General features: G+C 39.5%; 3 protein-coding genes across 4 annotated transcripts; all 3 read right to left on the reverse strand.

The window, feature by feature from the left end:
* Nucleotides 1-3870: 3870 nt before the first annotated feature.
* Nucleotides 3871-6791, reverse strand: LOC121769318. Its single transcript, XM_042166087.1, has 4 exons — nucleotides 6634-6791; nucleotides 5365-5824; nucleotides 4879-4919; nucleotides 3871-4794 (listed from the first exon to the last, which is right to left on the reverse strand). Exons 3-4 carry the CDS (start codon nucleotides 4882-4884, stop codon nucleotides 4069-4071), a joined length of 732 nt encoding a protein of 243 aa, XP_042022021.1. The 5' UTR covers nucleotides 4885-4919; nucleotides 5365-5824; nucleotides 6634-6791; the 3' UTR covers nucleotides 3871-4068.
* Nucleotides 6792-7230: 439 nt separating this feature from the next.
* Nucleotides 7231-10607, reverse strand: LOC121767916 (methyltransferase-like protein 7A). 2 transcript variants are annotated; one of them, XM_042164244.1, is made up of 6 exons: nucleotides 10276-10607; nucleotides 10064-10159; nucleotides 9766-9984; nucleotides 9236-9332; nucleotides 7905-7967; nucleotides 7231-7807 (listed from the first exon to the last, which is right to left on the reverse strand). In XM_042164244.1, the coding sequence occupies exons 1-6, from the start codon at nucleotides 10492-10494 to the stop codon at nucleotides 7614-7616; spliced, it is 888 nt and encodes a 295-aa protein (XP_042020178.1). In that variant the 5' UTR covers nucleotides 10495-10607; the 3' UTR covers nucleotides 7231-7613. The 2 variants fall into 2 exon arrangements, with proteins under 2 accessions (XP_042020178.1, XP_042020180.1); XM_042164246.1 differs by having other exon boundaries at nucleotides 9766-9994; nucleotides 10276-10321.
* Nucleotides 10608-11984: 1377 nt separating this feature from the next.
* Nucleotides 11985-13788, reverse strand: LOC121767606 (methyltransferase FGSG_00040-like). Its single transcript, XM_042163925.1, has one exon. It carries the CDS (start codon nucleotides 13760-13762, stop codon nucleotides 12137-12139), a length of 1626 nt encoding a protein of 541 aa, XP_042019859.1. The 5' UTR covers nucleotides 13763-13788; the 3' UTR covers nucleotides 11985-12136.
* Between the last annotated feature and the right edge of the window lie 792 nt (nucleotides 13789-14580).

The following is a 14580-nucleotide window of genomic DNA, read 5'->3' on the forward strand; positions in this document are numbered from 1 at the left end:
CTCATATTAATATAAATACAATAATTTCTCTTTCCGCTCAACATATAAAACAACATCTCTTAAATTTTAATGTAGTATGACATCTATTATGGGACAGAGGACGTAGTAATTATTGACTATAGGTTCTAGGGGCTGCTGTTGCATTAAATTGTATCTTGACCAAAGTTAGGGACATTATATCTCTTAGGCCATCTGCAACGCTGTCTCTTATCCGTCTCTTAAACGTCTCATCTCTTCACTATTCATGGGCCCCACTGTACTTTTCATCCCTGATAAGGCTCATTTCATGCATCGGTTTAAGGGTGATATACATGTTACTTGATTGGTTTATCGCGCAAAACAAGTGTTAAATGTGCAGAAATACCACTTAACCAAGGCATCAAGGCCGAACTGATCAAGCAAGTACAAAAGGTGATAAAAGGCCAAGAATCGGGGGAGTTAATAAAGGGGGAGCGATCAAGCAGTTAGGTGGGGACTGCTGGCTTCTAGAAGAAGAACACGTGAGAAAATGAGCTGGATATAGCGCACCATTCTGTTATCAAGGACGACGTTCTAGAAGGGGACACGTGCTGGAATATGAGACGCAAGGACGAAGCTGAGTCATGAATCTGTTACCAAAAAGCGTCGTCATTCTAGAAGAACAACACGTAGCAATCAATGAGTTGCTCACTCTCAGAATGAGCGAATATTCCCTGTCAAGATCGTTATCCAGCTGGCGGTCGAATCGAGCTTATAAATAGAGGGTGTGCCACCACAAGAAGGCATCCGGGACTTTACTTTCCGTCTAGTTTAGCTTAGCTTAGTTCAGCTCTCTAGCTTAGTTTAGTTCAGCTCTCTAGCTTAGTTTAGTTTAGTTCTCTAGCTTAGTTAGATAGCTTAGTTTAAAGGGCGACCGAAAGGGAGCGCTGCAGAATACTCATTTCTGTTGGCGTTATCTTAAGTTTCCCACTGAGATTTTTCTCAGTTTTTACCGCTTTCTTAGATTCTAAAGTGTTAGCTTAGTTTAAATTTCACGTTGTACTCAGCTTTTAGTTTAATCAAAGTTATTTTCACTTTTAATCCGCTCATTTACTTTTCTGTTATTACCTGCAATTCACTTGATCCAGTAGTTAAATTTCCATTGATCAAGCTAGCTAGTTTAATTCTGTCTAGATTAAAACTAGTAGTTAAAAACTCCCAAGTTAAAGCGTGGCAGCAGCCAACCCCCCTGTTCACTACTCACACACTCGACACACCAACTTTTCTGTGGGATCGACCCCGAACTTGCCGCTTTACTGTTAAAGTTGTGCAAAATTGGGAGTTATAAATTACTTTGGCAAGACGGAAAGGGCGAGAGCTAGATTGCATTGATTAAGTGGCAACGACATTTGCTAACTGATCCAATCGGTTCGGTTATCATTCCATATAACTTGATCCGCATTCTATTCGTGTTTTCGACCTCTTTCCAAGTCCTTCCAATCCCATCTCTTAACTAAGAGACATCACCTGCAACCCTCCATCTCTTAACCGTCTCTTAACCATCTCATCCATTAACTATTCATTCAATTTCATTTTTTATTTTTTTCCAATAAATTCAATTAATAAAAAACACACTTCATTAAATAAAATAAAAATACAACTTAAAATAAATAAAAAAATACATAATTAAAATCCTAAAAAAATTTAAAATTACATAATTTAAAATACAATTTTATAGAAATTAAAAAAACTACTCCGCCGGTGAATCATCTCCCGAAGGCGGTGGTGGTGCACTCAAGCTACTTGGAAGCGGAATACCAATTTGTCTTGCCATATACTCAATTCCGGCAAGATGGGCTTGGTATTGTGGAGGCGTCATGCGGGAAGTGTCCGCCATCGTGGTGGTCAAGTACATGGACAATAGGGTGTTCGAGCCCGAGCCCGCCTGGCTTGATTCGCCTCGGCCCCTCCTCCCTCTAGCCGCCTTGGTCCCTTGCGGCCGACGGCACCCACGGGAGGAGCCCACTGCATCGGTGGCCGTGCCCTCAACCTCTCGTGAGGCGCTTCCTGACCCGCCCTCACTAGAAGAGTATTGGCCACCCGCCGTGTGCTTCGTGCGCTTCGAGCTCGAGCCCTGGCTGGATTGGACACCGCCGGCCCACCTTTCAATGTCTTTGACGACCTCCCAAACATCGACATGTTTGAATTCTTTGTCGTTGTCGTTGTCGGCTCCACTGGCTCCGCTTTGGTATTGAGCTGCTTCATTCTTGTATATGCCGCAAAATTTTTTGACATCTCTGTCGACGCGGTCAAAATGACTGCGGAGTATCTTCATTGTACGGCGGTGGGACCGAGCCGGCTTGTTCTCGTTGTAGGCGGCGGTGACCTTTTCCCAAAAATACTTGCGGGTTTGTTGATTCCCGACGATAGGATCGTACGAGACGCTGACCCAAGCGTTGAACAGAGTCATCGTGTCCGCCCGGCTGTATGGATGACGGCCTATATCCTCCTCCTCCTCGGCCGCCTCCTCCTCTTCCTCCACGGCGTCGAATGCGCGACCCCTGGAGCTTCCACCGCCGCGTCCTCCTTCCGGATTGGGTTCATCCGGAAAATCCTCCCTAATTTGGGATAATCCTTGTGAATGCCCATACCTCGGGGCGGAGGGATGAGAGTATGCATCCACATCAAAATAGAGTAGTTGTACTTGAACTGCCAAACGAGTTCAAGTCATATCCGCCGGAGCCGCCCTCATTTCCGTCGCCAGACATTTTTGAGATGAAAATTGGAGATGTGAGATGAAAATTGGAGAGGAAAGAGAGATGATTTGAGAAGAATAGATGTGTGTTTGTGTGTATAAAATGAGGATGAAAGAGGAGTATTTATAGAGTAAAAAGAAGAAAAAAATAAAAAATGGAAAATACCGTTGAAAACGGTAAAAAAAACGATAACATTACCGTTTATATTTTTAATTTTTTTTTTAATTAAAATCGAATTTTTTTAAAAAATAATTTATTGCCTCAGCGTGACGACGCCCACTCGCGGGCCGGCGAGTGGGCGTCACGCCTAGCGCCAGCGCGCGCCAGCCGTTCCTCCGGGACGAGACACCCGCCGAGACGAGACCGAGACGCTTCCATACAACGCCGTCTCGCTGTCGTCTCGTCTCTCTGAGATGAGATATAGACCGCAACGAAACGCGTTGCGGATGCTCTTAAGGTGTTTAAGTACTCCCTCGGTCCCATATAACACGGAAATTAAGACAAAATTGATAAAATGAGAAAGAAAATTAGAATGATAGTTAAAGTAGTGTTATTGGATAGTGAGATTCACATTATTATTAGTATGTAATGTGGTAATAGTTATAAATAAGTTGATGTATAAGAGTATTAAATTAGGATAATTTTTCAAAAATGGAATGCACATAAAATGGAAATTGAACATATTTTTAGGAATATTTTATTGTATATTGATTATGGCTGGCTTAAATCTAACTCCAATACAATAAATAATTGGTTTGATCTAGAAAACTTTGTAAAGTGAGTTAGTTAAATTAAAGGAGCAACAAATTTATTTAAGTAATAGATACATTAAAGATGAACGTGGGAGATTAAGTTTCGACAAAAATTCAAAATAATTTTTATTTGAACTAAGATTAAATTGGAGTTTAATTTCATCAAATATTTAGCTTGACGAGAAAGCTGAACTTAACTAATTATTTATTAGCTAACGTGAAAGAAAAGAAATATTTTCGTGGAGAATTTTTAATGCAAATACACTGCCAAAAAAAAAAGTTGCTAAAAATTGACTACAAAAGAGTGACGCTTTTATAACCACCACCACAACTCGAATTTATAACTGCTGTAATTTCTATTTCTAGAATTTGTAACTCTAATTTCTTTTGCTCCACCACGAGGCTTGAATAGCCAAAGAGCCACTTGTGACATTTAACAAAGGGTATCTAGAAACTAAATACCATGGCAACAACCAACATACATACCACAACAACACCACCAGTAATAAGTCACAATGAAGCCAAAATAAATAGTAAGCTGCACAACTCATGACTCATTTCCCATCCCTTTCTATCTCTATACAAAAATTCTACATTCTCTTTTAGTTGAAACTTGAACCCCCACTTGTCTTGGAGGAACCAGCAGCACCATGTTCACATGAACCGGCATTTCCCTTCAACGAGAGGTTCTTCCGCAATTGGTTCCTGTTAAAGGACAACAACGTGTTTCGACTCGGTGTGTGCAATGCTCCTTCAACACAATCCCCTGCTCGAACACAACCCCATTGCTTGGATGGCACATCTTCAGCGAAAGGTGTAAGACGAGGGAAGGTGTTCCTCAGTTTGGAAAACATTCTCTGGTCTGGCGAGCACTCTTCTTCGATCTTGATGCAGATGGGACACGGAGGGTCATTCTTACGAGCTCTAGGCGTTGTTTGGTCCAAGCACTCTGCATGGAAGACATGGCGACATGAAAGGACTCCAGTGTCCGGCATATCTCCACTCTTGATAATCCTACAAGAGCTCCACAGAGATCTCTGTGAAAGGAACCTCTCACACAACCCGCATCTGAAACAATCTGCACGAATCCGAGGCCTGTTTGGAAGATCACATTCAAACATCTCAGGTGCTTCAGTGATATCAATACCAGTACTCTCTCTTCGTGGGGTCACTCTTTCTGATGGAAGGGACAGAGGATGAATAGCTTTAGACATAAAGCAACGACGGTTACGATGAGGGGTATGTGACTTGACCATGTATTCATAATCGCAACTACTATCTGATCGAGGTGATGTGGAGCCTCCGCTGTCCCTAGCTGCTGATATTCCCTATAAGATTGTTCGGTTTTGTGAGCAGCACATTTAGAGCAATTAAATGTTGTCAGAACATCAAGATGGACATGGTTACAGTACCTCCATTGTGGGAGAAAGGGATAATGGCCTCCAAACTACATCTGAAAAGGAACATTCAAGTATAAACATTAGGTGGTGCTATTATACCATAGAGACCAATATTTAGTGCCAAAATTTCTCAGGCTTTTATCATACTGTATAAAACCTATAGAATCAATGACAAAGCTTCAATAATTATATTGAGCCCTTAGCAAAAGATGTAAACATACGACGAAACAATGAATTTGAGCATAGTTTACGCATACATGTGAAGCAATCTCAACTTAAGCTATGAGGATATGGTGAAGTTATGAGATACACATGATCCAGAACAATTTGTGTAAGGTAGAAAGGCAAGAGACCTAGAGTTTAAACAAATGTTAGCACACTAGGAAATTATAGTACCATGTAAGAATTAAATACCAACACCACAAAGGAGAAAAATAGATCAAGATTCTGTAGTGTATATACCAAAATACGAAATAACAAGAAATTCATTAAATATACCTCTCGTAGAAGTTCCACAATCATCGGTGCCTACTTCTTGTATTGTGGGGGGTGTCCATTGCTGCGAAGGAGATATGTCAACTGGACTGCTTAAGTAGGGACCAACGCCATCAGACACGAGAAACTGATGATTTGTCGGATTGTTTCCGATCACCCAACTTCTACTTTCTCTACTATTGGATGATGCGGAAGATCCATACAACTGAACACCATCATGGGAACCAAATGACACCAGTTCCGGTTGAAATTGTAAGTCCCATCTTGAAGGTGGAGGAGAAAAGCTTGTATTAGTTCTCCAGTAGGGCTCGTGTGGCCCTACAGACCAGTCCTGGCTGGGCGCATTAGATCCATGTGGCCTTGCAGCCACACAACAAAGGGACCCCGTTTTAGCTATCTTTCACAACACACCAGACTTCTTTAAGGCGCAAACTATCCCCACACCTCCAGAAACTTCACAAATCTAAGATGGACAAAAGCAGGTCAGTCCATTGCCGGCTTATGAGAACACTTCAATAACGTCCATCCACATTCACCGTAGCACATAATATAGTATATACTCCCTCCGTCCCATAAAAATAAAGACACTTTCCTTTTTTGTCCATCTCATAAAAATATCCCATTTACGTTTATGAAAAGTTCTCTCAGACTCATTGCACATATACATCAATTTATTTCCAACTTATACCACTAGAGGACCCACCATTAAACACTAATAATAATGTGGGTCCCACTATCCAATAACACTATTTTAGCCATCCTCTCCTCATCTCTTTTATTTAACAATTATGCATTAATTTTGGTATTGTTCCAAATGTCCTTACTTTTTTTGGGATGGAGGGAGTATTTATTTATACTGTTTGATCACTGAATGAAAGCAACTATACTTGCCTGCTACATACAATTAACAAAGGTAGCACTACTTACTTACACCAGTGTAACTATAGTGTTTAATCAGTTTTGTAATTTAAACACCTACATATCTGCAAAAGTAAAAAAGAATGCATTTTTCAAGGGAAAGCATTTAAAGGATAGAAATCACAAAGCATCTCGTACGATTTTTCACCCCAAAAGTTAGCCACGATAATGATCTTTTATAAAAATTAAATAGAAGTCGTTCAATTATTTCAAATTATTGCAGTTACAGCTAATGTAAATGGATGCATATCGCCATAGGAAAAGGAAAATAAAACTAAAAAACAAAAGGTTGAGGATAAAACTAAAATTCGGTAAAGATAAGAACGAGAAAGAAATGGAGAAAACAGTGTGTACCAGCCTAGAAATATGAAGCTCGTATATCTTGACATTTCTTCAATAAGGACTACCAATAACTCGCATTATGCATACATATACAATAAAAATACATACTAATATTACAGTAGAGAGAGAAAGCATGGTTGTCTGAAGAGAGAATTGTGCGCGTGAGTCAAATATACGAACCCTAATTTGGCGGAGAGAAGAACTATATTTTCACTTTCGCCCCTGAGCTATATGGTATTTCTGTATCATACCCAATAACTTTATTAAATAATTGCCCCTCCCAAATTGACTTTATTTCGATTTGGTTCTTCTATTTCTGTCTTTCTTGTCTATGTTTTTAATATACTTAATTGTTATTCAAAATATAGTGAAAGTATTTTTTAAGTTTCTTTATATATATTTTTTTCTTTGTATATTATGGTATTTATATTCTGCTTTTTCAGTCTCATAAAGTTTAAAGGAAGTGGTGGTTTTGTTGTCACAGTCTAATGAGAATTTGAGATTAGTTCTTCACCAAAGAAAATATCTAATGAGGATTGTTGAAATGAATTAATTTCATTAAACTAATCAGTAAAACAAAGATAAAGGAAAAAAGGGCCAACAACAAGATTCCTGAACTGAAATGTTGCAAATGCCAGGCTATGAAGATTATTCTTATCAACATCACTACAAAAAGGGATTCTCCAAAATCCCAAAAACAAACACACTGATAAATACACAAGAAATCTCCTTACTATCCCAAAAATGGCAGCAAAAACATGGGAAAAAACTAGGTCAAGAAGCTTAAAAACATACATTTGAAAGCTGTCCTTTCAACCCCTCCAGTATCCTTCTTGCCATGTTCCCTTCAGTCTTCTCTCTGACAGCGACAATGGGTAGATATCGGCACAAGTCAGGAAGCGGGTGATTCGAATCTATTCCCTTGGGTCTTGGTATCAACTTACAGCAAGATCATTTGTATTTCATGAAGAAAAGTAGAGCTGAGTGTGAGTCTATTTATAGGCGATTCCATAGACGTGGGGATTGATGAGCGAGGCTGTGGATAGAACGGCTTGATTGACATGAAGATCTGCAAAGCCGGCTCTGGCAATGTTGGTTGCCGTGTCACGGGTTAGATGGCACCCATCAGCAACAGTTTGCTGCAGTGGATCAAGAATTCCTTGAACAAATCTTAGAAGTGTTCCATCTGCACATAGTGAGCATCAAGATGTTAATGTTTGATGTGGAATTGATTTCAGTTAAATGATATCTCTCTGTTTTTATAAATGTGGAAGAAACATCACCTTTTGCTGCTACATGCTCCACAAATATGTACAACCCCCCTGGCCTGAGCACCCTCCTCACTTCTGTAGTCATACTCATATCAAGTTAAGCAGCTTAAACTAGTATCTGTAATCCAAATTGCTCTAGACCAGAAATTTGGATTTTCTCCAATTCTTGAGGCTCCATTCGGTATCACAGAATTGGGGTTGTGGAATTGGTGGAATTGGAATTGGTGCCTTTAATTCCAAATCCAAGGTTTGGTACCGCAAAATATTCGGATTTGGAATTGAATTATAATTCCAATTCCTCTCCATTCCATCATTTAAATTCCATATCAAAATAGAAAATTGGAATTCCAAATAGTTATAAAATTGGACAGTGTTATGGAGTGTAAAGGCAGCTTAGAAAAAGTATATAACAACTCGAAGATAAAGATCGGAAAATAACTCTCAAGCTTTTGTAAACAAGAACCAACAGAACTCAGGAAATAAAACAGATAATAATCCTCTCACCGAGTCCTCGGTTTTCACCGACTAATAACTTTGATCTCTCTAGATACATTCTTCAAACTCCCCTATGGAATATATAGGAGTGTAGTAGACAATAATTCCATCAAATTTGTTCTAATTAATTCAATTATCCAATCAATCCCCAATTTATTCAAATCCCATGAAATCCAAACTTAATTTAAAACAAATTAAAAGATAATGCAATAAGCCTAGAAATCAGCAATCACTTGGGATCCAATCACCATCCTTTCCATTCCTAGTAATCGATATCAGATACTTTCACACACCATCCTTTCCATTCCTAGTAATCGATATCAGATACTTTCACACACCATCCTTTCCATTCCTAGTAATCGATACCAGATACTTTCACACACCATATAAACACAACACACTTACACACACACATTTACACACAGACAAATACACACAATCACACACACACAATTACACACACAGTCACTACACACACACAGTTATACACAGTTACACACACAGTCACTACACACACCCTTACACAGTTACACACACTCACACACACACACACACACACTGCTCACACACACAATCACACCCATACAGTCATTACACACACATGCACACTACACATACTACACACTCATGTGAGTGTGTATAATTTCTTTAAATTCAATTACATATCAATAACATCATTTTACCAATCAAATGATTTGAACTGAATTCTAATTCAATTCCTTCCAATTCAAATCCGTAGAATTCTAATTCCAATTCCGTATACTTTACATTGAATCCACATAATTTCCACATTGAAAGCAGCGTGTACGGGCTTTGAAAACAAAACAACAAGCAAGAAAATGATATACCTTGCAGTGCCTGATCAACATCTTTGACAGAACACAGGACAAGAGTTCCAACAACAGCATCAACAGAAGCATCTTTTAACGGCAAAGCCTCAGCAACCTTCACAAGGAGTATTGAGTAATGTCAACAAAATTTCTTTTGAGTAGCCATGTTTTGTACACTGATGAGAATATGCATTAGTGAGCAGATACTCCACTTTTGTTCGTTAAGCCGAGCACAGGTGACAAAACAAAAATCAAAGCCAACCATAGCGATTCTACCTCCAAAAACCTTATTTACCAATAGTCTAAACATTTTGGTAACTACTTTCTGATACACAACAATGCAGGCATAGAATTCACTCAATGTGATAAAGGCAAAGTCATTAGCATAAGTCCTCAGTTCTAGCTAGTCGTACACGGATGAGCATGTCAAAACATCGGTAACAAGAGCAGTTATAAAAAACCAATGTCTGTGAAGGCACAGCAGAAAGAATGGGCAAAACAACACAACATATAGGATAACTAAAGAGAAATTTTAAACAGATGCATACTGCAGGCATAAAGCTAAAATTCGAGGGTGGGAGGCCGGCAGCCGTTGCTGCTGCCTGTGCATATTTCTGCATCTTCCTGTTAGGATCAACTCCATAAACAAGGGTATGTGGATAATCTGCATAATATTTGAGATTGGGGCCGGTGCCGACCCCAATCTCCAGTATCCTTTCCGCCTTTCCTCTCAAATTAGCAAATAACTCTGCCTTGTAACCTGCAATCTTACCAACTCTGAATGGATTTTAGATGCTGCATTATTCAATAAGACAAAAAAAATAGGGTCTTTGAAAAGTGACTAACCTCTCTTTCATAAGATCTCATTGTTTTATCCATAGCCGATGCGTAAAACTCCTCGTACCAGTCTGGTCTTGGAGGATGGATGCTATTCAACACTGACTGAATTCAACAGAGTAATCAAATTCATACAAAGACTTCCACCAGCAACACTCAACTAATGTACTAATTCATTATCAAGATTGGATTTTTTTGTAATGGAAATTAAAGAATCATGCCTTTGAATCTTCTTCCGAGGCAAATGAGGGCAGAATTGGAAGTAAAGCTGCAGCTGCTCCAACAAAATGTCTTCTGGGACAACACGAGCAGTATTTGTTTTCCGACAAATCTCCAACAATTCTCTTTGGAGCGCACATTGATATCCCTGTATTTTTTCTGATGGTGGGATTGAAAGTGACCCACGAGGTAAGATTGGGTGAACGTGGAAGCGCCGTCATGGAGATGTCTGGGGGAGTGGATTAGGATTACTGTGAGGATGGCCTTCCGTTTGACTAAAATATATTCCTCGTCTCAACGAAAAAGTGGATAGAAAACATTAGTGAAATATAGACCTTCTGTTTGACTAAAATATATTCCTCCGGTCTATGAAGAAAAATGGATAGAAAACGTTCATGAAATATAGACCCCCACTTATGCCATCTCAAATCATAAACTAAAATCTCATTTTATGTGTAGAAAATTTTTCCAATCCTACTTTATACTCAAATTCATTTTTTCGTTTTCTATTTAGCAACATTAAATATAGGTTCGTTTAATTGGCCTCCCATGATAACAACGTTTATTATACTTTCTTCATTCCCTGATAGTTGAGTAATTTTTTCCATTTTGGGAAGTTCCCTCGTAATTGAATCATTTTCATATATCGTGTACCATCGGTCCTAAAAGAATATGCACTTTAGGTCCAACACGAATTTTAATACAAAATTGGTAATATAAGAGAGAGATTGAGAGAAAAGGTAATTAAAGTATTATTAGTGACAAATGAGTCTCATCTCATTAGAGAGAAGAGTTTCCAAAATTAGAATGTGCATATTCTTGTGGAACGGACTAAAAAACAAAGACTGTATATTCTTGTGGGACGAGAGGAATAATAATTAATATTTTTTTCTCACTCTTACTTTACTCTCTCTTACTTTATTCTCTTGCTTTATTTACTTTCTACTCTATACTATCTACTCCCTCCGTTCACCATTTAAAAAGTCATTTTGACTCGGTACGGGTTTAAGAAATTGTCTGACTTTGTGAAGAAAAGTAAAGGAAGAAAGTGATTGGAATGTGGGACTCATTTAAAGCATTAGTTTTATATTGAATTGTGAGTGTAAAAAGTTTGTGGATGTGAGGTCCGCATACTAAAAGTGAAATAAAACAAATGATTCTATAAATCGTGGATAAACCAAAATCGCAAAAGGGTACTTTAAATGGTGGACGGAGGGAGTACCTTTTTCTCTTTCTCATTTTTCTATCTATCTACTTAATACACTATACATTCCTTTCTTAAACTTCGTCTCAACTATGAGGGAACGGAGAGAATATTTGATACTCACATCTTAATATAAGCACACATTAATTATAGTGAAAATGTACCACTACAGTATGTGTATAGTACTAGTATTTATAAAGTATGAGTTCTTTTATATTACTTGATTTTCAAATACTAAGTTCCCTCTCTTTTTAACTGAGAATTAGTTAAAAGGAAAATGACTTATATTTTAATTTTTGAGTATAATTTGAATTTAAAATAATAAGCATTTAGTATATTACTTACTTCGTATGTAGATTTGCTTCATAATTTTACATTTAAAATTTAAAAATATCGAAAAGTCATTTTCCATAAGATTCGATTTGAAGATTAGAGTCTTTTACATTAATACTGGCAAATACTAATTTGATGTTTGTATAAGAACAATTGGATACAAAAAAAATATAGTGAAGCTTGGCTTAAGCCCAATAACATAATTTATGTCACCAAAGTTGAGATCTAAATCCAACAAGAAGATATCAACCAAAGTGTGAATTCATCTCTCAAGATGACTTGAGAGAAAACAGTAGCTAATGAAACTCAAGAAAAAAGAAAAAACATCATTCCTGACCATATAATTGAAGCAATGCCCCAATAGCTTGCTTCTTCATCATCTTCCCATAAACCCCTCTCCCCAACTTGATCACCTTCTCCATCTCCACCACACCATTAACACCTCCTCCACCTCTCCTCAGCCCCTCCACCAACACCCTCACGATCCTCTCGTCGCTGCCAGCCACGTGCACCACGCTATCCACGACAGCCTCAGCCAACGGGATCTTCCTCCCCCACTTCCTCATCACCTTCTCCGATCCAAACACTTTCTCATAAGCCTCCCAAAATGAGGCCCTCAAATACCCTTTCCCTCTTCCTCTCACCATCCATCTCCTCATCCCCTCCTCCAATCTATACACCAAGCTCCCCACATCCACCACTCCTTTCCCCATCGCCATCTCCATCTCCCTCATCTCATTCTTGAAGCAAACACCATCTTCAAACAAACACCTCTTGCATCCACACACAAATCCCCAATTGTCAGCCATCTCCCTTCGTTTCTCACAAGGCGCCAGCACATCAAAGTAGGCCAGCGTGAGCTCCTCCCCGGCCTTCATATCCCGGGCCGCGTGGACCACCATGTAGTCGCCCACATGCACCCGCCTCACATTCGGTTCACAAGAATGATTGATGAATGAGGCCAATATCCATAAACCTACTCCTTGATAATCTGCATTTCTCCCCAAAACCTTGGCTGAAATAGCATCTTCAAGAACTGAATTCACATCTAAAATGCTAAGCAACCTCTCCTTCTCCACCCTCCCACCAACATTCCCGATTCTAACATCTGCCTCTGCCCGGAAAACCTCCATGTCTGGAGCTTCGAAAGGCTCCTCGCCTGCAGAGAGAAAGGAAATCAAATTGCTGACATACTCACAATTCTTGGCGGTCTCCACAACCTTATCAATGAAGTTCTTCCATATAACTAAATGTGCATTCTCCCCTGAATCTTGAGGCATTATAGCCCGATCAACCGCCACAGCTCTCGTCACCACCATCAACGTCCCGCTCTCGACATTCCTCGTCGCAAACAGACCGCGCCCGCTGATCTCAGAATTCTTGATCTCCACCGCGCCTATATACTCCGCGAGCTCCGGCGTTTTTCCCAGGAAACCGCCGAGAACCCAATCGGAGATGTCGAATGCGCCCAATCTCGACAAAGATTCGAGCTTTTTACACTTCTTCAACAGCCCATTAACCGTATCGGAATTCTCAGTGGCGTACGGATCGAGATTCGCCTGCTTGAAGCAATCCAGCGCGGCGGCGTAGCGATTCAAACTCAGGAGGATTTTTCCCTTGCAGAGAAGGGTTTTGAAATGGGATTTGTCGATGCTCAGTGCGGCCTCGCAGTCTCGCAGGGCTTCGGAGAATTCCGATTGACGGGCCCGGGCCTCGGCCCGGTTGGAGAAGGCTAAGCAGAGGGTTCGTTGGAGATTTGAGAGATGGGATTGGGTGGATTTAGGGGAAATCGATTCTTGGCAGAGAAATATGATTTGGGAGTAGGTTTTGATGGAATCGTTGTATTCTTCTCTGAGGAGAAGCTCTGTAGCTTTGGATCTCAGAATTTTAATTCTCTCTTCTTCTACTGCAAATTCAATTGCTTCCTCGTTTGATATTTCTGCTTCTCTCATTTTTTTGTGATTGATTGCTTTGGAAGTATTTGTGCAGTTTTACTGTAGTTTGTAGAGATGAAAGTTTAAATGTGAGAGAATGTAACGGTCGAATTGGAGAGCAATTATCCTTTTTTAATTATTTGAAAGTATCATCCTTTTTTAATTGGTTCTCTTATTTTGTAACGTCTATTTATAGGGCTCGTTTATTACCCATGTTGGGCCAACATGGGTTAAGAGGTTGTAACCTCCAATAGCAGGTTTAGTGGTGGAGTTAGTAATCTTCGCTCCGTGTTTGTTTGTACAGACACATATCTCCCTAACCGTAAACACTCTGTTTGGTACGCCCTTTAGAAACTATAGATACACATGTGCATTCCCGATTTTGTCCTCATTGATTTTTCAAAATGCCCAGATTGCCCTCGTTTCCCCCTTTTGGCGCTGAACTCCCATTTTTCGTGAAACCCTACTGCCCGCCAACAAATTACATACTCTCCTAATTATACTGGCGACTACGGGCGTGTTCCTGTGAATCGGCTCATTTGAAGTTCAATCCCAGCGGTAATCCCAGGTATGTATTTCGTCGATGAGAAGATCCAGCCACCTACTTGTGGTCGCCGTGCAATGTGGAAATTATGTATAATTTTGTTGTCCGATCGTCTTACTCTGGGCAATAGGTTAATTTCTAGCATTAGTTAGTTGGTTTGTGGCCAACATTGTGTTTATATTTCTTGTAATTGTGATCCTTTTAGTGAATATGCGGCCATATTAATCTGATGGCTTACTATTTGGTTTGATTAGTTTGTGTGGTGTCAGACATACGACAAACATAATGGCTT

This window comes from Salvia splendens, chromosome 15, assembly GCF_004379255.2.
Source record: "Salvia splendens isolate huo1 chromosome 15, SspV2, whole genome shotgun sequence".
NCBI classification, from domain to species: domain Eukaryota; kingdom Viridiplantae; phylum Streptophyta; class Magnoliopsida; order Lamiales; family Lamiaceae; genus Salvia; species Salvia splendens.